This window comes from Abramis brama, assembly GCF_963993115.1.
Source record: "Abramis brama genome assembly, chromosome: 10".
Lineage (NCBI taxonomy): Eukaryota > Metazoa > Chordata > Actinopteri > Cypriniformes > Leuciscidae > Abramis > Abramis brama.
The window spans coordinates 21,591,461-21,617,829 of NC_139972.1; the positions used below are offsets into that span (position 1 = coordinate 21,591,461).

Here is a 26,369-nt window from a genome sequence, read left to right on the forward strand (position 1 = left end):
GAACTTCTAATTTTTGCTTGTTTTTGATGTTCAAACTTTACCCTACAAAGTGTAATCCTGCCTCGGGGTAATAGCACAGTTAGCATAACTGTCATCAGCACTTTATTGCATCTGTTCAGTTTTAAAGGTAGGGTAGGCCTTTTTCTTTTTAAACACTTTTTTGTTATTCTAGTTGAAACTCTCTTCACATCCTGATAGCAATCAATAATAGAAGTGGTCTAAATATTTTAAAATGTACATACGTATGTTTGTCTAATCATTGCATTCAGTCCGGATGAAGAGTGAAGGTAAGTTTGATCCATTAGCTTGATGAAAAAAGTAAAGCGTTAGTAAGGCAACATTATGTAGATAAATGCAAATTTGTTGCTGATTATATATATATTTTATAAGTAGGAGAGACCGGGGCTAGTTGTCACACAGGGATGTTATAGACAAGAATTATATCTCACTTAAGGTTTAAGATGAATTCTATTTAAATGAATATTCTGTCTTCCAAACTAAAATTCAAATATCATAATGTAAATATAGTACGTGAAATACAAGTGAACACAATACAACCACAAAACAATGGTTTGACATTGTTGTGTATTATATTTTACAATTTTGCTGTTCCGTTAATTATTAAAATTTTTATAACTGTTTTTTCCACCCTGAGCAGCAACAGTGGAAATTTTAAATCATGTTTTTTTCCCAAAGAATTTAAGTTTTGTGCAGAATTTGACTGTCAAAAACCTATTCACTGGAATAAAAAAGTGACAACCCTGTTCTCCCTTTTAGCAGCACAGGTGTCATATTATTGGCATTAGATAATTAACTTTGTATTTTAGTGAAGCCAAAGCCATTTAGCTTATCTGACTGACTGACTGACTGACTGACTGACTGACTGACTGACTGAATGACTGAATGAATGAATGAATGAATGACTGAATGAAAAGACAATATAATAGAAAGTCTCTCTGTGCTTGATGAAGAGCGACAGTCAGAACAGGTGCAGCAGGACTGAAGGAAAGGAGAGTGAGAGCGAGAGCGAGAGGGGGAAAGGGTCAGGGAGAAAGCATGCAGGGTAAAAGGAGGGCGTGTTAGAATGGAGAGAAAAAAAACGGGGGGGGGGAGGAGAGACGGAATGGGGTAGGAGGAGAGGGGGAGAAAAAAGATTGAGAAACAGAAATAGAGGTGCTGGGGAGAAAAAAAAAAGAAGGAGAGAGCGCGAGGGAGAGAGAGAGAGAGAGGTTAATAGCACGCAGAAGGCTCAGGGCTGATAGAAATGCAGACCGCGTCTGTGGCATGGCGCTCGGTGATGGGTTGGAGCTGAGATCTGGCGCATGCTATAAAGGAGCTCATTGAAAATAATTCAGAGTGACGGCTGTGCAGGCCCTGAAACAGGAAGCAGAGAGAGAGAGAGAGAGAGAGAGAGAGAGAGAGAGAGAGAGAGAGAGAGAGAGAGAGAGAGAGAATAGGAGTAAAGGATGGAATAAGAGGAATAGTGAAAAGGCAGTCTGAGGAGAAGATAAGCTGTGGAAGTTGAGAAGCTGCAGGAGAGCTACATAGACAATGCGGAGAAGCACAGCTGGTAGTTTGTGATGTAAACCGCAAGGCGAAAGTAAACAAATGCAAACATAAAAACAAAAGGGCCCGTAAAGAATCAAACTGTTGCCCTGCGGCTAAAAAGTCTTACACTGATTTATACACTGACAATGACGAAATCCCAGGAAACCTGTAGAGTTCCCAGGCATCTTTAAAGTAAGCCTAATACTTCACCCAAAAAATAAAAGTCATTATTTACTCACCCTCATGTCATTTTTTTTTTCATTTTTCATTTTTCAGTAGAACACAAAAGGAGAATTTAAGACTCTTTACTGTTTTCCATAATCCAACAGAACCCTTTAATAAAGAACAAATTAAATAAATAATGAAAAAATTAAAAGATATGTACAAAATACCTTAAAAAAACTTTACATCTAATAAACAAATTGATTTTATTTTATTTTTTTAAATAAAGTAGTCCATACAATCTGACATACAAGTCTTTAAAAGAACAAGGGGAGATTTGTAGTGAACAGACGTGGTCACCATGAACTGTCATTTTACATGAACGATGTGTTTCACAAAGAAAGAAAAAAAAGGTTTGGAACAACATTAAGGTGAGTAAAAAAAACACTGTGCAAAGTAAGTGACTATATAAAAATGTCCACAAACTGCTAGTGCAAGTACAACTCTGATATGTTCTGAAACCGCAGGCTTGTGTTTGGTTCTGATTTAGCCTTTTCAGACAGAACAAAGCCGTGCGGCTTAGCAGAGGAGTCACAGTGTCAGAGCTCCGAGCCTTTGGAATACAGCACTGGCCTGAATGTGTCGCCAGCACAGAGATATGACAGAAGCCCATCACAGGGAGCAGCCCTCTGCCCTCTCCAGCACCACTGTATTAATGTGGACCTGCAGACCTCTATTAAACTGTGCAAAGCTCATTCCAGGCTTGAGGACATCGTTTACGCTAACGTCGACGCTTAAGCACACACTGGCCCCAGCGAGAGGCATCCGGGGGTTAATGGGGCTTGTCTGTGCTGGGGTGCCAGGGAAGGGGCAAGGGGAGGGAGGGCATAGGGTTTAAAACAGAACAGAGCTATAAAGCACTGTACAACCCAGCTGAGACCCCCACCCCACAGCCTCTCAATACCACTACAAACATAAATACGCTACTACAGCCAAAATAACGTTAGCGCATTTTCCATCAGTCAAGGGGGTGAAATTCGCCCCTTACTGCAGGCTGATGTAAATAGGATGGACGTCTGTGTTTTGCTCAGAGATGTGCTGTATTTACGCCGGCTCTCAGATTTGCCTCAATGCGCGGAGCCCCGAGTTCACAGCGCAGCGATGAGATATTGAACCGTGAAGTCCGTCGCACTGTGATTTATAGGACGCTCTCTTTGAGACCACCAGATCCACGGGCCCCGTATTTCACTGACAGACAGAGGAAAAACGCATCAAAATATTTCCAGAGACCCACTTTTAATGCTCAAATTAAATGCATTCCCAACTGCAGCAAATCAAATCCACCGGGCTTATTAAGAAAATAATAACAAATCGAAATAGTAAATGCTATTTAAAAAAAAAAAAAAAAAAACACAGCAATTTTCTCGAAAACGACACTCTCGCTCGCTATCTCGGACCAGAATCAAATCAGAAGCAACTGCCTCTCTATAGCTGATCAATTTAGCGTACCTTCGAACCTAACAGTAAACATCGACGAAGTCATTTTCTGGCATATTAATGTTTACATCCAATCAGTAGAATGTAGGGCAGCCTAATTAACTCAAACAGACGGCGGAATGTGCAGAAAATGAGAAGTTCACCTAGAGACCGCAGACAATTGATCACTTCAGACCCTCTTCACTCAATTGTTTCTTGACAGCACTTCAGAGCAGCTGAATTAGCAGAGCTACATATGGTGATTAAAAAGCTGTTTCTCCCATCAAAAAGCACAGCGTCCTAATTGTCAGAAAATGGAAGAGGTCTGCACTAATGGTTATATTATATGCTGCATCACTGGGGTGGTTTAGTGGATTTTCAGAGCGTTCAGAAACAAAAACAAAACTGGCTACGATACGGCAAACCTATGAAAAACCTTTTATTCTTTAACCTTTAAGTCTATAAACAACGGGAGCCTTTTTTTTGGAAATGTACCAATTTACTTTTGTCTGCAGTTTAGTTTTGTTTGATGCTTATTGACGTATTTGTTTGTTAGATTGTTGTTTGTTTTATTTTTTCATTTCGTTTGATTATGTATTTGTACATTATTAGCTGTTATGCTATGTTAAATGTTTGTTAAATACTGTTTATTTATTTGTTTAAATCCTTGATTAGATATTTAACAACAATTGGTTTGTTTGACCAAACAGTTTGACCAAGCATGTCTGACAACTAAATAAATAAAGTTAAGTAGAGGGAAATTTTTGCAAGCTGACAATATGGGATATTTCACATCAAAATAATAATTGACTTAACCTCACATTATTTCAAACTATGACTTTCATCTGTGGAACAGAAAAAAAAGAAGTGTTTTTATGTGTCCATACAATCAATTAAATGGTGTCCAAAACAACATTTTTCAAAATATCTTGTATTCTGCAGAAGAAAGTCATAAAGGTTTGGAATGACATGCATAAGAGTAAATGGGGGGGGGGGGGGGGGGAGCTATCCCTTTGCTATGACTAATTAATTTTTTCAGTTTTACCCATTAGGTGTGTATTCGTTTTTCGTTGAAGTTTTGCGAAAGATGTCCAGACTTGGTTTTTCTAGAAAAAACAAAAACACACGATGCAAAGCTGATATCTCAGACCATACACAGCGCATTTCAATCTCTCTCTTTTTACTAAACTAGCCTTGCTCCTCACTCCCCTCCCAGCCTATGAAAAATCAGCAAATAAAAAGTTACATTAACCCCAAGCCGACCTTTCCCACGTAATACACTGCTGCATGATGGGCTGGTGGGGGAGCTTCATCGAAAAGCTGTCACTCTCCAGTATCCCAAGCACTGCCTGGGGAACATTTACCGGATAATTAATATATTAAATGCATGAAAAATAGTTACACAGGGGCCTCTAGTCAGCTCTTCCCCAGCACAAGGGGAAGAGGGATACAGCCTGTGAACCATCAATATACAAGCATCCCCCTTGAATGGCCCATCATAAAAACTGCTCATAATTTAATGGCTTCATTCACAACCCTCGCTGTAAAGGAAGGCCATATTTCCTCGTAATTCACTGGATCTCTTCTGGCTTTTATGATTTGGCAGTTTTAAGCTGCCGCCCGCTGCAATTATAAGGTGGTCTTCACTTTTGTGTGAAGGACAAGCAGGGGTCAGCAACCGGCACCATGACTAAACAGGACACTCCAACTCAAGCTAAAAATACAGAGGCAATGGCGAGCCACTGGTTTCCCTTTCCACTATTTTCATGTACCTCTAGACAGCCGCTGGTGATTCTAATGCTCGTGATGGCCAAATGAGAGTATTCTGGTTTAGGACACGGACGTTCTGATGTTGCTCACTGCTGTCTCTGCTTACAATCAGATGTTATCAAAATCAATTGCAGAGCAGAAAATTAGAATGGAGAAAATGATCTCAACCCACTTGAGAAAGAGACAGAGGGACATCTATGAGCAAGAGAGAATAGTAGTTTACTGGGATTTGTACCTGCTTAAAGTAGCTGCTGAAATTCACCACCCTGAAATTTGTTTAGCACACGACTCCAGCATGACACCGCATCAGTGTTTTCATTGTCTGAGCTAAACGTCCCATATGAGATAAGAAATTCTTTAAAACACAGTATACAGACCAGTCTATAAGCTATTTTTTACAACAACAAAAAAATGGCAATTTGAGATTAATTTTCCATTCCATTCATTTCTTTTGTTTGACATTTATTGATATATTTGTTTGTTAGAAAGTTGTGTTTTGTTTTGCGCTTAGTTTTATAATATATTTGTTTGTTAGATTGTTTGTTTTGATTTTTTTTTTGCTTTTTGTTGGATTGTATTTGTATGTTAGATTGTTTGCTTTGTTTTGTTTTTTGTTTCGTTAGATTTCGTATTTGTTTGTTGTATTGTCATCTATGTTATGTTTACATTTACATACTACATGTTTTAAAATCCTTGATTAGATATTTAACAACAACAATTGGTTTGTTTGAGAAAACAGGATGCACTTTCTGAGGTATCTGATCTATGATACAGATTCTCTGCCTGCAAACAAATAAATAAATAAATAAATAAAGTGGAGGGAAAATAAATAATAATATATAGACGAGGAGAAGAAAAAAAAACAAGTTTACTGGCTTCATTTCTCCTGTAGTCTATAATTAAACTGCTCTCTGCTATTTTCATGGGACATTAAGTTGAGTCACGTGATCATTATTATCGTCATCCAGACACAGATGAACAAACACATGGAAATGCATGCTGGCAGACATGTGCTCATAGACATAATAAAAGACTAGGGTGTACAATACATACACTCTCATAATCTTTCTCTTGCTCTCTTTTTCCTCCTCTCTCTCTATTATCCCTTTCCCTCTCCCGTAGTCTCTCTCTCTTTCAAACACACAAACCTATAAGACAAACGACTGCGCGCTAAGATGAGAGATGGTATTACATTTTGCAGAGCACCTGCCATAACGCAGTGATTTAAAAAACACTGAGAGCAACAATATTGGAGCAAAAAATATATTTGTTATGAGAGAACATAAAAACATGGAGCTGCAGGACTGCATTGTGCCGCTCACTCAACAAAAAAAAAAAAAAAACAGCACATCCTCCCTCTGAGGATGCATGAAAGAATCCAAACCTTAACAATGCCCTCTCCCATACGTAATCTTGTCTGCGCCTATCCGTTACCAAGACACATCCCCCCGAGACCCTGCCGTTATTAATAGTCTTATTCATTAAATATTACTCTTTGTGAAAAGGGTAGCATAATACTGGCCTGGAGACAGGAGCCCAGATCCAGGGGTAAGCCGAATTAATTTTCTGGAGCAAACGCCCCGATTTCGCAAATGACATTCTGTAACGTTAACATTTTAAACGCGACACAAACGGCACTCAACACAATGTAACCTAAATGCACTGAGTGGCCCTGGTGTGTGGTGGAGGTGTAGCTCTGTGTGGAGTGCCCACCAAAACAAAAGTCAGTCCTGTGCCACCGCTATTCTCCGTGAGTATGATTTACCTGTTATAATATTCATTTCAAACAAATTCACTTCCAGCACACATAAATTAATATTATTATAGCAATATAACTGTTTTCAAAATTGAAGATGCTTAAGGAATTAGCGTATTGGAATAATTCCTGAAGGATCATGTGACACTGAAGGCTGGAGTAATGGCTGCTAAAAACTTGGTTTGCCATCACAGGAATAAATTACATTTTAAAGGCCCACTGAAGTGCCTTGAAACGCGGAGCATTATTCAATGCGTTGACGTAATTTCCACTGAAACAGGAAGACAAGGCGGGACATATCAAACAGCTCCTCCCCTTTTTTAAAACAGCCAATAGTGTTTAGTTTATATCCCAGCTCAGCCAGAGCCCTTGTGCTCGGTAAAGCCGCAGTTTCTTCCTAATCTCCAACCGTTTCTCCTCCTAACCTCCCCCATATCGCTTTAAAAGATAGCATTCTGTGTAGAATTCAAATGGGTCCGATATGTTTTCTGGTATGCGCCGCATATGATCCGCTCTGTGCTATCATGTCTCTGGACCGGAGCAGACTGTGTACTGGTGGGAAGCGTGACACTAACGTGAAACCAGACTTCATTCGCCCCAAAGGAAAGCATATTTGCACCGTCTGAATCGTTTCCTATCCCCTAAATAGTGCACTATGTGCCATCCATCATGTAGAAAATAGTAAGTGTGTGAACAAGTGATCGATTTTAGCCGCAGATTCAGCGTCTATTTATAATGTAGGGGGCGGGACGCTTTAGATTCTAGAGAGCATTTGATTGGACAGAAAATCTGATGAGAAGCTGAAGTGCAGAGTGATGTCAACAAAATCATTGATCCATATTGGCGGAAGTGAGAGACTGTAAGTTTTGCATGCTTATATCTTCTAAATGAATTTTGTCATTGTATTGGAACACACTAGCTTATATATAACAGTAACGCTAACATATTCATACTAAAAGCCCCAAAAACTTCAATTTTGATTTCATGGGGACTTTAAGATATATTATAATAGAAAGAAAATTTAATTTTGCACTCTTTGATTACTTAAAACATAACATCTTTATTTGTTTATATTTGTAACTATTTTGTAAAAAAAATATGTAATATTAATTTATTTCAAGAACATAAATTACATCATACCAATCAAAATGTAAGGATATATAGGCTTTTTTGCCTTGCATTATCAGCTCTCCAAAATATTTGGCTGCCTCTTTCATCACCTGCTGAGAGTGTAACAGTAGTGAAAATCAAATGGCAAACTCAACTTATATGTGCTTGGCTAGCAGCACATAATAACCCTATAATTAAAATGGGCTTTTAATCAGAACTAAAGGGGAGTATTTATTTGTTTCTGTTTATGCTTTAAATGGCATGGCTAATGTACTCAAGCCTAATGTCATTTCAGGCAGGGACGGATTCGCTCCATCACCATTCCAGCCTCATCATAGACATGGGGGGGGGGGGACGACAAAAAAACAAAAAGAAAACGAACAGCCACGTTCGTGTCGTAGCCAAACTGGTGAGCTAATATTGTGCGTATACAATGCAGAGTATAGGTGATCCTGGAGAGCCAGCAATAAGCAGACCTAATCCTGTTGACTAAGAATGGGCACAGGGAGCCATGCCAGGATGCAAAGAGCTCAGTCTGCCGAGTACACAAGGGAATTACTCACCATGCCAGGGTGGTCCTCATTGAGCATCTTCTGCTGCCAACAGGCACCAGCGTTAGGCTGGCACGCCCACATTGACAACCTCTCTTTCCTCCCCCCTGCTCGCCCAGTGCCCGCCAAGGCCAATTTCCCAGCTAGGACTTGGAAGTGAGGGATTTTCTCAAATTACTACATTAGAATAGAGTTGCAAATTGACTGTGTGTCTTTTTGTTTGTTTTATCTCTCCTCCGGCCTAGCAAACCACCTTATCCTCTTATGACGAGGCCACGGAGAGCATTACCGGCCATTTTCGCCCTGCTATTTTGCCAGGAGTTCGTGCCAGCGTGCACCGCTCCCTTTTTCATTTGCTGTCAGGTGGCACCAAAGCACAATAATGAAAAGGCCGGAGAAGCTGTTGAACCTCAATCACAGAATTAGCACAACATTATGAGAAAGCTGTAGCTGATATGACATTTCCACTCTGAGAGACAGCTCTTCATTGTTCCTCAGAGTGTATGTGTCACTCTAATACCCTTAACTCTAGACTAGACTAGCAGCTCAGTGTCATACCCAGACCCTTTCAATACAGTGTAGTGCTGCACTGACTTAATGTCAAGCCTCCGTGAGCCCTGTAAAGATTTTCTTAAGTCATTACGAGAGTGTCACCAGTTAATGAGATGACGGAGATTACAGCGATCGAGAGAAGGAGCACAAAAGATATCATTATGAACCCCCTCCCCACTTTTACTCAAAGTTTCCATTTTTCTCCACTGCAGGCTCCTTTCAGACGATTGAATATTAGCTGTTTAATCAGCTCAGCCGCAGGTTAGGGGAACTAAGCGGTGGAACAGCCTCCCCTGCGCCCGCTCGGCCGCTGTTCTGCTATTAGGACGTGGGCAGGAGAAGGAGGTCCTCGGGGGGTCGTAAGCAGAAGCGCCCGTCCCCCGTAGCCCCATTAAATCATTACTTTCCTTCCCTGCCCGTCCTTTATGAGCTGTGTCCTAATGGCCTAACAGACAGGGCGAGATGGCCTGCCACCGCAACTGCCTAGCAGAGCAAGCAAGCACAGGTGCCTTTCCGCCTCGCACCAGGTTCGCAACACGGTTCAGGGGATTCCGCTGTGTGGGGGGATTTGTTTCTGTCTCACTGTTCCAGCCTTCACGCCTCGAGCCAAAATGTCATGGCACTGGTTCTAAGAGGCTCTGGCAAGCTAGCTAGGAAAGCTAGACGGACAAACCCTTTAGCGACTTTCAGTTTCTCAATGTACACGGGGGCATTTTATTAGATCTGCAAAGCCAAAATTACATCATCTCACAAAATGTGTTAGCAAAACATTCAGCCTGGAAACAGGACCATATGCCAGTGCAACTACACTGATAGGCTATGATGCATGTCAGAGAACAGGGTCTTGAGGAACAGGACCGTGTCCATGTGCCAGACACAAAATAGCAGTCAGATAAAAAGACATATAATATGATTTGACTAATGGTAATGAACTGGACTATAGGGGAGAGCGCACTCACTCAGGTGTCTTCATCATCATAACAGGGAGTCAGGTAAGTCTCTCTAAGGCCATGTTTTATTTGTTAAAACTTTTTTAATTAATATAAAAATGTATTAAATATTTATTTGTTTTCTTCCCCTCTCTTTCAAAGTTTGATTAGCGATGTGCTAACTCATACACGCATTGGCTTTTAGTTCATGTCTGGTAGCTTTGAGGTAATTTTTATGCTAGCATACTTTTATTTTTACTCATACATGCTCATTTTCTCCAACCAATGCTCCAATATTACCTATTTCTGAATAGCAATAGCAAGAAGCAAAATATGTTCATGCTGTGATGTAAACAAAAGTCTATTGGCTATTTATATATAAAAAAAGTGATGGATATGACCATTTTAATAGGAAAAATGTCAACACAGCAAAGAAAACATCTCATCATGCCTTCCTGTAGCTCAAACAGTAGAGCATGACACTAGCAACGGCAAGGTCATGGATTCGATTCCCAGGGAAAGCAAGAACTGATACAATGACTATACAATGAATACCTTGAATGCAATTTACGTTGCTTTGGATAAAAGCATCTGCAAAATGCATAAATGTAAGCCATTTTATGATAGGGCAATATTTGAGATAAGGCTACAATAGTTTAAGCAAAATAGCTAACATCAAGCATGTTAAATAGTTGTCATCCACATACGGCTTTCACTAATCGTGAGTTTGGGGTAGCAGGAGCAGGGACTTCTTTCTGTACGACTGCAGAATGATTCACACGGACAAACAAACGTGACTGTCACTTCCAAAAACTTTGCTAGTCTAATAATGTATGTGATATATAACAACGTATATGATTCTTCATTAGTTTGTTTAGAATAGATTGATGGATGCAAATCTGCTTGCACAAGAATGAGTCCTATTTTTTAATTGTGTGTGTGCGTGTGTGTGTGTGTGTGTGTGTGTGTGTGTGTGTGTTGGGGAAAGCCCTGGGCCCAGCAGATGTGAGCAGATGTCAGAGTAAGTGAGCGGGGACTTGGGAGAGAGAGAGAGCAATGTGCCGGGCCAACGCTCTAATTTACGCATGAGTGGAGCTGCACCACCGATATTTACATTTAAATTGATGTTTCAGATACTTAATTAAAGACGAGGACTGGGCTCTTCTGGTCGACGGCGGTTTCTTCCTCATCCTCCTCCTCCTCAGCGAAGCCAACAGACCACTCACTGGAACCTAGAGCACTTCCCAAAACCCATATAAATATTTCACTGGAGTTACATTAATGACAATGGTCCCAGTCCTCTCGATGGTAATTTGCGAGAACATTACTGAAGACACAATGCCCCCTGGTGGATTATAATTCCAGCCTTACTTCAGCAACGGCCGCATGGTTAATGTCGCTCAAACACCGGCTCCACTTTAAATCAGCCATTGTTTTGCAGACCGCCCCGATGAAGACCTGGTGTTGCCCACGGGACGGAGCGAGGGAAGGGAGGGGTGGGTGCTGATATTAATGCACTGGGCATACAGTCTGATGATGAGGGGACTCCTGCGGGGCCCGAGCTATAATGCAGTGGCACTCCAACCCTGATGAACCGACGTCCCATCATGCCTCTCCGGTCTCCCGCTTCCACCCACCGAGGGACCCGTGCCTCCACGCAGGACATCCTCCTCAACCACTTACTCTCAAACAGCCTTTTAATAGAGTTTAAAAGAGGGTTATTAACATTACCTGCTAATTATGTTAAGGACCTAATTAGAGAAAAAGAAAAAAGAGGGCTTTTTTTGGTCTAATTAGGTTTTCTTTTTAAGCACACTGATAACCAGGGGAATGCCAAGATCTCGGTAGAAATGAGAGTGCAATGAGCCAGTGAGAGGCTCCTTCGGAAAAGAAGTTAACCCTCTCATCAGCGGAGTTGACTCTATTAACGGGGCCCTGGCAGAGTGCAATTACCACCCAAATCGTTTATTTAGGACGTGTTTATCTGGAGTGGACCGCATCATTTAGCGCGTTATAAACTCGCTGCCGGCTTCATTAGTGATTACAGTTGGTGGGTGGTAATACCTGCCTGATACAGCCAACTGAAACCTGATGCTATCAGTGTACTGCTGAATTACACCGACGGGACTTAATTTTTCAGCAGCCCTGAACACTTCCTGCTGCTTCCTCCACTCACCGCAAACACGCTCAGCACCAAAGCCACCGCTCAGGCATTGATTATGGGATCTGGCCATGAGATCACAAGGACAAAACACAAGAACTATACTGCAGACAAGTAGCTTCAGTGCTGCAATGACGGATAACTTGTAAGCACAGGGCAATGCTGCAATAACATTTTATATGGAGTTTCTTTTTTGGTGGGATGTTGTACCTGTTCAATCGCCGTAAGTTAAGAGTGCCTTTATCCCGCTCTCCACAAAGAAATCAAATGTCAGCAAAGAGACTTCTGGAGTGTTTCAAACGCAATCCAAAGCCATTACTAGGGTTCAAGTGCACTACTCTTTCTGCCTCTGGTAGTGACACTAACTCCTATGAAGAGTTTGAAAGAAATGAAGAGAAACAGAGAGAGTTTCACAACACAAGGCTATGACACGGAGGGCCCCGAACTTCACCAAGAACCTCCTTGCGTGATTACATGTTTAATTTACTTCTCATCTCAAAATTGTCCACTATGACAGAGCCAATTTGTCACGATCCTGCACAAGTGTCAGCCGAACCGGGGAGGGGGGAGAGGGGGTGATTGGGATGGAGCGCACTACCACGTTCCTAATGGAATCTCAATGAAGCTGAAGCCGAGGGTCCACAGGAGCAGACAGCCCTCGCCATTATGAGAAGGGACCCTCCTTCACCAGGACACCTCTCACTCACGGCTGTTATTATCACTTCAAGCCACGGGCTAAAGAGCTGGGTGCCTAGGAGGAAAAAAGCACAGAAGAAAAGAGGTTACTATTACTTATCGCTGTGTACCTTGACATTTTCTAGATCTGGTTTGGAGGGAAATAGGCAGTCTTCCAAATTGACAGCAGTGGACACTGTGTTTAAACTGATAGCTGATCGTAGCCTTGCAGTCATCTCCTATTTTATTTTCAATGCCTGAATCATAAATAGACAGACAAATCATTGATATCTGGACCAAAGGCATCTTCTCAACTGTCACTTTTTTCGTCTTCAGACAGAGAAACAACCCCTCTTTTCTTTTTCATTTTGTCCATTCTGTATAACTCAACTCAAATTTTTTTTTGCAGATGTCCAATATCGTGCAAATTTCCTCAATTTGATGCAGCTTGTAGTTTATAGATGTAGTTTAATTTCCTGTCTAAAAGTCAAATATGCCACCAGTACTATTTGTATGTTCATAAGAAGTCTTCTAAATAAATAAATAAATAGTAATGGGGACTAACTGACATCTGAGAGAATGGCTCATGAGAGCAAAAAAATAAAAAATATTCTGAAAAGCATAAATGAAAAGCACAGCTCATGTGAAAACAACCATAAATCTCAAAAGGATTAAACTATGCACAGCAAACAATGCATCAGAATTACAAAACACCAACAAGAGAATTATTTACCCTTTCATTATCATTCTGGAAATTGTATACGTCATTATACTTCAAATAGAAACACAATAGCACAATAATGGTATTTGTACAAAGTATGAAACATTAGGACTTTACAGGAATAAGAACACACCTAACTTTTCTATTTTGGCCTTTGGGGGCCCTTGAGAGGCCTCCGGGAGCGTCCCCCCCCCCTCCCCCTCGAAAGCAGTATGTTTAATGGGCCAGCGCTGGGAGCAGCAACGTGCAAGCTAAATATGTTTACTGTTTGCTCAGCCAGACCCTAGTCAGGAAAGACAAGATGAATTTGATTGCTAATGCAAAAATAACAGACAATCATAAATCATGGAAGTGGGAGTGGGAGTCGATGACGAGAGTTAATCAATACGAGCCCTGACTTTGCCATTGTGCAGAGTGGCACTCCATTTATAACAGAGGAGTTTGAGGAGAAACATTATTCACATTAGGGTATGCACGGAAGAGGGCGAGGGTGCGAGGAGAGGGTGCTTAGTCACCGCAGCTGCGGAACGCCGGGAGCGTGCCTGAACACCAGCCATCATCCACACACCTCATAGCTCTGCAGGGGCACGAACATCAATTCCCCAGACCCCAATGATAACATTTTCGGTCCCTTCCATGCGTTAAGATGTGAGGCAACTCAATTGGACTGGGTTCTTTAAAAAAAAAAAGAAAGAGAGAGGAGTAGGCGAAAACAATGTGCATTTTGTAGGGCAGATACACAGAAAAGTGCACTAAATTCCATTTTACTCTGTCGAGAGGCGTGCTGTCCACGGTTGCGGGGTCTCCTTGATTTTCTGTTTGAAAGTCGGGCAGCCTACTTGATTTGAGTGGGTCTAGGATGGAGCTCTCGGGGGAAATTGGGCCTGGGGAGCACAGGCTGATTTACTCTTGGCTTGACCCGTCTACTCGATGTGCTGAAGGCGTAGAGGCGACAAGGATCTCATTCCTGTAATATTTCCCTCCGCAAGCTAAAGGACAGGCCTAATGCAGCACAGCCCGGACAATGCTTTCTCTTCTTCATCTCCTGGCCTCCCGCACCTCGGCTACAGCTTTCTCATGCTGCAGTCATTTTTTTCCCTCACCCAGCTCCCCATCCAGTGGTTCCGAGTGGAATGTATGGCTTTATTTGAGCTGTGACTGGATTTCATTGGATTTGTATTACTCTGAACAGGAAAGGACATTTGAGATTCATCAAGAGCCAATTTAATTCAGGATTCATGGAGTCCGCATCAGTCAACATGCCAGGTAAACTGCGCTTAATGCAGTCTCCATTTGTGGGGCAATGGTGTCGACACATTCAGAGACAAAGTATAGCATTCCATGATTAGAAAATACAATAATGGTTTCATCTACTTCGATTTGAGGTAGAAATAAGAAATCTCATCTTTTCCCATCAGTGAGATAAAAGGAAATCTAAGGAAGCAAGTGCTTTGGATTTAGAGTAAAAAATATATTGTTTGAGATGCTGTTGTGGAGTGAAATCACTGAATGAATCAATAAACTGATGAATAAATGAATGGATAATTAATAACAAATGAACAAACCAATTAAAAACGATTGTCAAATCATGTTGCAATAAAAAAAAAACCCAAATAAATAGGTTTTTGAGAGAACATTAAAAAGAACGATAAAGAACGATAGAAATAGACAAACCGAACCGAACAATATTCATTCACTTTTAAGGACCGATAGGAAGAACACTTAATTTCCCAGAAAGCATTACCTGTAATAAATTTGTTTAAACTGCAATTCAGTAAATTCTTCTTCCCCTGTCATTCCAACTCAAATTCAACTATTCAAATATTGAAAATGAAATTGAAGAGAGCCAACACTTCCATTTTAAATTTTACCCATGCCTGCAACAAGGCAAAAATAGTACAGAGCAAATTCAGTGCTGAAATTTAATATTTAGGGTTGATGATTTGTTCAAATCCCTAACCTACTGTAAGTATGAGCAACATGAGCACTAAAAACAATGTCTTCATCACCCAAAAGGTTCAAAACTCTTACTTACTCTAGTATATACTTACTATAGTATACTTACTTAAATCATAGAGAAGGAAAAACAATGTATATAAATCCTTAAAAAAGACAAAAGCACAGAAAAACAGTTCTGATTTTGTTTGTTTGTTTTGCTTCCAACCACGAAGTCTCATCCTCTACACCCATAACAGGCCACATCAACAACGTGCTAACCGAGATAACACAGCAGCGCTCACACACACATACACACAACTACTCTTTTCTCAGCCTCTGCTTCAGTCCACTCGTCCTGACCTCTGGAAACGGTTAGAAATTTCACACAATATCCCAGCACAGCAGTGTCTGTGGCAACGCTGGGAGCCAATATGTTTCCATAATTGGGCCTGTAGTGGGGGCAGAGTCCAAGGCAATTAATCCTTTCCTCCTCTGTTGTTTTGCGGCCGGATGGCGGTGACTAGGTACAGAGTAATTGGACAGGAGCGCCCTTGTCCCCTCCGCTTCACATTAATATCCCTCCACCCAAGCTTTAATCCCGGCCAGGCCTCAGCCTGCACCGCCCTGAATTGCTCCCATGTCAAGTGCATACAACATCCACATGTATCCAAACTGCAGAGAAATAAAGGCAAAGCCGACCTAGGTCCGAAAAAAGGAAAATGCCACGGAAAGCAGGGATTGAGGGATGCAGAAGGACCCGATTAAGAAATGCCGAAAAATCTGCAGATTTATCCACGGGTGTCACATCATGTCTGCAAAATGGTTATTTGGAAAATTTTCTTTTGATTCAAAACATAAAAATGCTGGCTGCGCCAAAGTTCAAACCTACGGGGGAGAGCAGAATCAATGGGTAAAGGTTTGGCTGGTTAGCAGTTAGCACCTGTTGGTAGATGCCGTAAGTAACTACATCATTCTGTGGTCCATTTTTCAATATTTTTGTAACCAACATTCACATCACAAGAATTTCATTGTATTTTAATACATATTTTACCAATGGAAGATTTTTTTTGGATACAAAAATGTCCAGAAGTGAGCAGTCATGAGCAAAGATGGCAGATTTCAAATCGTGTACTTACTAATGGGGGGCCTGAACTAGCTAGACAACTACCATAAATGGGAATGCTAACACAGCTTTTCTAGACATTATAAAAGTCTAAGGCCGTGTGTCCAACAAAGTGTTTTTAGCCAGCTGAAAACGCTAGGCGCTCTGCTGAAAACGCCTAGCTGTGAGCGCTTGAGAGCGTTTTGGCAGCGTTGCGGTTTTTTTCAGTTGAGACACGTTGCTCATTATGATACGGAATATCCGCAAAAGTGTTACTAGTATCTCATTTCACACATATTTTGTTTCCGTGTTGATTCTATATTAAAATGTCGATACAATGTAATGTATTTTCTCTGGCTCTTGTTTTAAATGATTTTGTTCCGTTATTATGCTTGTTGTTGTCATCTGTTGACGTTGTACAAGCAGAATGTGGCGGTTGGTCGGTGTGGTATTAGTCCCGCCCCTCCTCCACTGTGATTGGATGGTTGGGTAAAAAGTGACAGTGATGAGCGCAGTGTTTTACCCAAAGCTGAACAATCTTCAACTCTCGGCGACCTGTAAAAAACACAGAGCCCTCGGCACTTCAGCGTTTTAAAAACGCGGCGCTCCCATTGAAAACAATTGAAAAAACACGCCAGCCGCGTGAAAAAACGCTTTGGTGGACACGCGGCCTAATTATTAGAAGTTGTGGCCATGCTCTGAAATGTGCTACAATGCACATATAATAGACGCGGGTTCGAATCTGAACTCATTATATGCCTGCATTGTTTCCTGTAAAGTTTCTACTTTATACAACATAGTTCAAAAGCATGGGGTTGGTAAGATTTTAAATATTTTTGAAAGAAGCCTATTATGCTCTCTATGGATACATTTATTTGATCATAAATACAGTAAAAAATTATATTGTAAAATATTACAATTCAAAATAACTGTTTTCTATTTTAATATATTTCTAAAATGTCATTTTATTCCTGTGATGGCAAAGCTGCATTTTCAGCATTTCAGCTGTCTTCAGTGTCACATGATCCTTCAGAAATCATTCTAATATGCTGATTTGTAGCTAAAAAAAATCTTATCTAACTATTGGGGGGGGGGGGGGGGGGGGGGGGTGACCTTTTGTTCAGGATTCTTTGACGAGTAAAAAGTTCAAAAGGAACGGTTTTTATTTAAAAAAAAAAATGTTGTAATTGAAAATGTAGTTACTGTTACTTTTGATCAATTTAATGTGTAAAGTTTAATTTTGAATGATAGTGTATATAAATTATGTATTACACTATAATTAGTAAAATATGTAGTAAAAACATTTATTAATGCAAATACATAAATATAAATAAAGAGTAAAAAATACAAAAACATTATAAACATACAATATTTGAGATATAGTAATACTTGTAAAATCTTCACAATAATGTACTGCACTACATGGGTCACTTTTAGGTCAAGGTTCGCAAATCAATCAGCCATTTTCTGAGTCAAATCACTACAGGCTATTCTAGCATCACTCAAAAACACACAAAAACAGACATTTACAGTCATTCTGACCCAAGGTCTGCGAACAAAGCGTATTCAACTCCATATTCTTTCTTTCTCTATCTCTCTCTCTCTCTCTCTCTCTCTCTCTCTCTCTGTAATCTCCTCCAGCAACTTTTATAAGCCTAGGTGCACCTCAAAAACAAATCAATAGAGGTGTAATAGCACAGAGCATGCTTTGTAATTTTTATATCATTAGTTTTGTTTTTTTTCCACACTTGCTTTTCATTCATCAAAAAAAAAAACGCTGGAACGTACAACGACGCGTCCTCGTAAAGTTTATTTAGTATTCTATGAATATCATATCAGTTATGTTTCCTAATGACTTGGCAGAGGTGACGGTGGACAAGGGGGAGGGGGTGCAGGTGCTGATAGGGAAGGCAGAGGGAGAAAAGGAAAAATCAATAAGAGTACCAGACTTTTCCGCAGCATGCAGGAGAGGGGATCTATTGTGGAGGAATTATGATTTATGTCAGGGGTGGAAGGGCCGTCAGGGTGCGGCACGGACGGAGGTGTGCGCCAATAATGATTAATGCCCCCCCTCTGTCCCCGGCGCGAGGCAGCCACGTCCCCTCTCCCTCTCCCACCACCATCCCACTTGCTTTTGCATACTCCTCAAAACTGGGCTTCCTTCACCAAAGCCTCTCTCTCTTTGTGTCCTTCTGTGTCTCTCTCTCTTTCACTCTCCTAGCAGAAGGTCTGTTTGGCTAGCAGGCTGCAGTTGGCCATGATAGATTTGCAGCTCCCCAGCTGTGCAGCTGCAGGACAGGGCGGTCACTTTTAAAGCTGGACGTCCACACTCTGTCTATGCCAGCCCTGTCACCGTTCTCAGACCGGAGACGGAGTGCAAGAGGGATGGACTGAGAGAGAGATGGACAGAGCAAGAGAGCGACTGATGAAAGCAAATGAAAAGATGGAAGAGGGCCTGGTGACAGGAGACAGAAAGAGAAATGAAGCTGCTCGGAGTATAAAAGGCAGGCCACAGTGTCATAAGTAAAACAATGGTTTTCAGCAGTCAAGAATTACTTGCTGAAAGTAGAGACATTTTAGAAATCCAACATAACTTAAAATAAAAGCAAGACATTTAAAACTGTTGAACTACATATGAATATTTTATAATAGGGTTGCGTGACAATAACAAATTTTAGTCACTGATTCCAATGCCAGGGAAATTTCATTCATCTTCACAAATTTTGATTCCAAAATTTTGAACCGAACCCCTGACCTTGGTGTTGTTAGTGCCATACTATTTTATTGTATTTTTTTATTTATTTTTATTATAGCATTGCTCTTAATTTGCTGTAAATTGCTCATAATCTATCATTTTATTTACTTGGATAATTACAAGAGATAAGAGATAAAAAACATTCATAAAAAATAACATAAAATTTCAAATATATATATACATTAAAATAAAATAAATAAAAATGCATGTTGCCATCAACAGTTTGTCAATTAAAGGGATATATCATCCCAAAATGAATTTTGTTTTTCACAAATCAATTAAATAAAAAAATATTTTAAAAAAATGTAAAAAAAAATAATAAAAAATTTAAAAATTAAAATAATAATAAACAAAATTAAAATTAAATTAAATTAAATTAAAATATATATTGGTGTCTGCCAAATGCGTTATGTTATGTTATGTTATGTTATGTTATGTTATGTTATGTTATGTTATGTTATGTTATGTTATATGTTATGTTATGTTAATGCATTATCACAAGTTGTGAGTGCTGGAAAGCCTCTGCCAAACTGAGTGCAAAAAATATCTCTAGTTTATATACTAGATATATAAGTATATAAGTGTCTACATATGAGATATAGACTGTGAAGTCAATTTCTAGATTGAAGCCAAACAACTAGGGAACCTAAACCAAGACTAAAAAAAAAGTAACTAAGTGCTGTATGACTTTCCCTATCATATCTGTCATCAATTCATAATCTGTTTTTCTCTCATTAGATCCTGTTTGAATAATTGAATAGTCCCCCATTTTAAAAGCACAAAAACAGTGACACTTGCGGAACAGAGAGACGTAAAAGCATTGATAGTTTTCCTGATAGACCTTTGGTCCACTTAAAGAAATATACCAAGAAAATTGAATTTCAACAAGAGGCACTACTCACACTGAGGTATATTCATACCCCGAATGTGCGCTACTTTGTGAGGGGCACTGAAGAGGAACCGTCGCGTTGAAAGCATTCTTTGGAACGCCTTTCATTATCACCTGGAAAGCAGGGGCACCCTGTGAACTATTCTAATATGTGGGGAGCTGAATGAGGCTGCTGAGGAGGGAGTAAGAGGCAGCCCATTGTGCCCTCGCTCACGGAGCCTACGCCTCAGCACACTTTCGACGAGGGCACCGGTGCCACTGCAGTGATTTGCCTCAGCCCCTAGAGGGCAAGCCTAGGTCACTGGAGAAAGGAGACCCGAAAAAGAAAGGAGAAAGAAAAACTTCTTTTTTTTTTACTTAAGTAAAGACAAATGACAGAAAAGCAAATGATCAAGCTGCAATTTGCTTCAAACATCGTCATGTGGAAGGTGACGGCACGCGGTCTGATTTCAGTCACAGATAGTGCCCTGAACGTACACCGAGGGAGAAAGAGAGCAAAACAATGTAGGTGAGAGAGCTGAAAGAATAGAGGTGGAAGGCAAGGAGGGCACTGGGTACAAAAGCGAGGCTGAGGGGGGAATACGGGAGGGAGTGAGACTGAAAAGCTCATTTCCACCCTCCACTGCCTTCTTCTGCCTAGTGTAAAAGATTACCCTACAGCAGCAGAGTATAGAGGAGCTCTACACACAGAAGGGGGGGGGGGGCACAGATGCGGAGGAAAACACACTTGCACACACACGTGTGCACATACACATTCTGACAAGCTTGGGGTGAAACACTCCGTCATTGGTTTCTATAGGCTCACACTCACGCATCTGCCTGCAAACACTTTTGTCAAGACATCCAAGCAACATGGGACCTGCTGCAGTCAACATGTCAGAACGCAAGGAGAAGAAATTTGTTTTCCATTGGAGGGCTGTTCTTATAAGAACAGGAGAAACACAAATGCTAAACAAAAATAATTGTAAAACTTTAAATATATTTCACTTCATGTAGACTATACAAACACACACATTACGTTTTTGGTAATTTCTGCAATATAGCTGAAATAAATAAAAATATACAGTATATGTTAGATGAAAAACTTGAAAAATAGAAATGTTGACTCAACTAACCTAAAATAAACAATTTAGGTAGAAGTACTAAAACTAATACATGGATGCGTCAAAACTGAAACAAAAATAAATTAAAGCTAAATAGAATTTTTTATTTAAAAAAAATACAAATGACAAAAAGCATTACAAAATTACTAAACCATAAATTAAATTGGACATGAAATCTGAAATTATAAAAATAAACGCTCATTCAAAATATTAATAAATACTATAATAGTATAAAAAATTATAGTTAAGTAACACTGGTATATACAGTAAATGTCAATTATCTATAAATGTCAATTTATCAGTTATCAGTGCAACAAACTTCTGTATTCTAAGGCCTTGTCCACACTAATACGTTTTCATTTGAAAACGCATCTTTTTCTCTCCGTTTTGGCCTTCCGTCCACACTGAGACAGCGTTTTTGTCCGGGAAAACTTAGCTTTTGGAAAACGCTTTCCAAAGTGGATACATTTGAAAACGCGGTTTTCACGTTGTAGTGTGGACTGTGAAAATGGAGGTATTTGAAAGCAATGACCCATGTTTAGTCATGTGACGCATGTTGAACCAATAGATATCTATGTTTATACCGGTACTGTGACTGTTGTATGCCATTTCCTTTACACTGTTGCTAAAGATATATTACTTTGTACACTCTTCATATCACAGTCCTGCAAACATGAAATTTACTTGCAACTGCTGTCAAGCAGCAAAACATATAATGATGGCTGAGTGCGACCTGGAAAAGTGAATGGTGAGATATTTTGCTAAATAAAATGATCATGCCAGAAGAATGCAGCCTAGACTACATTAAATACATTGTCCAATGGAAAATCTATGTACTGAACCAAAATAAGTCAATAACTACTGGCAAGTCTGAAAGTTGGAACATAACTCCCTCCCCCCTTAGTTTATACACCCCATGCATGAATCAATTCTCTTTTTAGCAGAGAGCGCAAAGGAAACAGCATTGGCATGGCCTTTTCTCCAGCCACAGCCGAGAACAATGCAGAGGTTGAATTGTGCGCCTGCCTCCTCACTCTCTGGCCTTCAAACACTGCAACAATGTAAATAACAGCTGAGGAGCGAAATTACGAATAGACAGAATGCTAGTGCCAGCCTTGAATGCTTGACCTCTGAAATTCCATATCGTGGCCAGCCGAATCCCAACCAATCAATATTGAATCAGGAAGACACAAGAAGAAGAAGAAGAAGAGGCAAGACAGAGACAAAAGGAGGATGTTGTTACTCTTCTGACAAGTGGTTCTCACAGTCTTTCACTGGTCTGTGACAGAGCCCTCTCTTCACCCCTCCATCGTGAACAGCCTCCACAGAGACCCCATGCCTTGAGCTTTGAATGCAGAAATACCCTGTTCTGACCCCTAGACATTAACTTCACGGTCCTTTGTGGAGCTGCTGCATTCTTAAGTCTGACTTGCACTATGTTGCAATTCAACAACACACAGGCCCTCTCTAAAGGTCCTAGGTCAATTTACACGTATGGAAAATATGGACTCGGTTGTCCTTTCTACTGTCAAACTTCCCTAACGGCTGGAACATTTTTTTGTTGTAGCACAAACCACACTGCAATAACTGTGAAAGGAAATGGAGTAGGTGTTGAGAATCAGAACAACATTTGACCTACAGTTGCAAGGACAAATACATAACAAATCCTCCCTTAAAAGGATTGTTATCCCAAAATGTTTTGTCCCTACAATGAAAACTGATGCCGCAGACCACCAGAGTAAAATTTTGTAGATTATCTATGGCATCCACATGATGTTTTTGGTAAGCACAAACCCAATGTTGTTAACAAAGATGGATCTCACTCCTCTATATGCAAGCAGACATTCAAACAACTTGGCCAGCTATGGTCTGTGTATGGGTTACCATCAAATATGAAAGTAACCAGTTCAAAAATGACCCACTTTGTCAACCTTTAGTGATGTTTTTTATACCTCTGTGGGCCGGTAGATGGGCAAGAGGATGGTGTGCAGGCAGACAGTGTCAGGAAAAAAAAAAGTTATCCCGGGCTCCACGTGAAGGTGTAGAGTCAGTGAAAATAGAGCAGCTCCCAACGGTGCCGCTATTAGAGCCTGAGAACTATAAGACTATTAACCAGAATTGTAACTTCCAATTAAAAGATGATTCAACACTAAAATCTGATGGATGAATTTTGATTAAATGCACACCCCATTTGGAGCTGAGGGAGATGGACTTCGGTGGGCTTGGGTCTGGTTAAGTGGCAACGGTCTAATAAAGATTTCTGTCTTTTCGGCAAATTAAGGTTAATTACTTTAAATAACGTGGCTGGAAGCAGACTAAAAATGAGTGTGCTTTATTCTCAGGATAGTTGTAATGGATAGCACAGGTATCCGCCGGATTTCATGGACGGGCACCCACCAGATACGCATGAAATCACTCTAACTTATGCCAAGGACACATACATACACACACCCTGTAAATGAATATGGAGCTATGAGCTCCAGTGCAAACAATCCAGCAGCACGTTTTATTAGCCGAGGTGTCTGATCACTGACCTCCTGTTCAGTAATCCCAGAGCACATGGGAGTGAGTGACAGCGCCATTGGCTAGAACAAGATAAAGGAGGAGGCCACAATAGCCTCACTCTTCTGGATATCTCAGTGTAGTATATCTAATGCAGCATTGTGATGTTTCAGTGCTCATTTTAAAGGGATAGTGCACCTAAAAATTACATTTCTGTCATCATTTACTCAACCTCATGTCATTCCAAACTGTACTGATCTCCTTATTCCATGCAGTTGTGTTGAATGAGAAATTAAGCACCAAAAAAATTTAAATAAAAGTGGTCAAAATTTTCTGAAAACATTTTTTGAGGCGTTAATGTGTGGTCACATTAGCCAAATTTCACAGGCAAAAAAAGGTCAGTTTTTTTATTGTCAATGTATGAAGCACAGCTCTCACTTTCAAACCAAGCAGCTTTCTGCAATGGCGTGTGACCAACTCAAACCCGTTGTGAAATCCGCAAAGGGAAATGTCTCGCCCTCATGCAGAATTGAGTGGATTCCTATTGAAATGACTGGATTTTACCAGTGAAAAGTCGCCAAACAACAGTATATGTGAGCTGTTAATTGCTGCAACAGATTCAGCGAGTCAAGAATCAGATTGTGAATGATTCAATCAGATCAGTTTTGTGAATTGTAGGAATAAAACCGCATTGTTACAAACCAAGCTTGCGAAATCTGTAATAATGTTAAACCTTTTCTTGAAACTAGAATTCTGAGAACGTATAACTATTTTGTAATGACTTATACCCAGTTTGTCCCACAATAATTTTTAGCGAATGGAACAGGACAAATTTTGAGACGATATTTCAGATAATCTTCCTCTCCAGTGAGCTGCCGTAACCGAATCGAGATGAGAATCATAAAGTGAATGCATCAATTAGATCAGTTTTGTGAACTGTAGGAATAAAACCGCGTTGTTACAAAACATCAAATCTGAAAAGAAAAAAAATATTATTTCAGACTTTTTCTCACAATTCTCAAAACTTGGTCCCACAATAATTTTTACACAGAGTATCCAACTATAGATCCACTTTTTTTTTTAAATCATACAATAGATATGTATGAGGAAGAGGCTGAATTTTAAAACTCTATTCTCTGATAATATTTCTCTCCAGTGAGCAGTTAATTGCTGCAACTGAATCAAACGAATCGTTAACAAATCATTCAGATTGAACTACTGTAAATCAACTGATTTATTGAAAAACTATTCGTTCAGGCACCATCCGGACAAATTACAGAAGAAAAATAGTCATACAGGTTTGAAACAACATGAGGTTGAGTAAATGTTGATAGAATTTTACTTTTATCATCCATTTAATCTAATAACATAGTATCAGTGTTGATACAGTCCAATTAGTCATAAACTTAGCTTGCTATCCCATTTTACTAATCTTAAATTGATTCTGATTAGCGCTCTGCTAAATGTTTTGAAAGCCACATGATATAAATCTCTGCTTGCACAAGTCACAAAGGTCACACCCCAACACAGAAAAGTGTGCGTTTCTCTGTGTGTCAAGACAAGAGCCTAGCAAGCAGTGCCACGAAGCTGCGCTGCTGTGATTACTGATGATGTCTGCCATTGATTAGCCAAACACAGTGGGAATGGTAGACACACAGCTGGGACCAACATGGGTCTCCATGAGTTTATATATTTACACATCAGAGTCCACTACAGACCGTTCAATGCTTCAGTACATACTGCTAATGTAAACAAGTCACAGCTAGCATTACATTTACTAGCGCATCAATATCCCACCTGCTCAAATCAACAGACGAGTTTGTGAAGCAAAGGAAACATATTCCTCCAAGATAAAGAGTCCTTCATCATGCCTGTAAAAATGGTGGTAAATGTAAGGACAGCCTTTAAAACAGTGCAGAACAAAAGGCAGCCTTGCACTAGGAGTTTGTATCCGATCGCATCCTTTTCACACATTACTTTTCAATTTGTAGCTATAGCATAAGTCTCCGTTAGCCCTCTCGCAGGCTAGGCTGCTGTGTAATTGACAATGACAGAGAGCAGTCAGACTTGATTAGTTCAGGCTTGGTAAGCAGTTCATTACTCCCCGGGCTGGTAGGGGGGCGGGGGGTTGGGGGGTGCTGTAGTAGTTGAACCCTCCGAAGACAAGAGGGGAAATTTCATGGCCTGGGTCCTATTTTTGTTTGTTGTATAATTTTGAGGATAAGATTAAGATTGCAGATAGAATCCTTTTTTCTTTTCTTTTTTTTTACACAGCTAATTTGTTCTACATACAGTGGCCACCAAAGTATTTAGACATTTAAAGAAACAGGTTACCAAACATGAAAACTGAGTCATCGTTTACTCACTCTCATGTCGTTTCAAACCTGAATGACTTTCTTCTGCACTAAAACACTAAATAAGTGTCACTAAGTTTTTTTTTATTATTATTACACTGATCAAAACTGACAGTAAATACATAATGTTATGAAATATTTATATTTCAAATAAATATAAATTTGAATATTTTTAATATTATTCCGTTATTTTGAACTTTCTATTCAAAGCATCCTGGGAAAAAAAGTATCACGGTTTCCACAAAAATATTAAGCAGCACAACGGTTTTTAACATAAACATTTTAAAATGTAGCCTATTAAAATAGAAAAGTTAT

General features: G+C 40.0%; 1 protein-coding gene across 1 annotated transcript in view; it reads right to left on the bottom strand.

The window, feature by feature from the left end:
* The window catches only part of LOC311091014 (uncharacterized protein), a 114,451-nt gene extending 101,691 nt beyond the window's left edge, over window positions 1-12,760 (bottom strand). Inside the window, exon 1 of the mRNA XM_084126724.1 lies at window positions 8,386-12,760. Within this exon, the coding sequence (XP_083982850.1) occupies window positions 8,386-8,457 (72 nt within the window). The 5' untranslated portion in view covers window positions 8,458-12,760. The remainder of the gene's footprint in view (window positions 1-8,385) is intronic.
* Window positions 12,761-26,369: the final 13,609 nt, after the last annotated feature.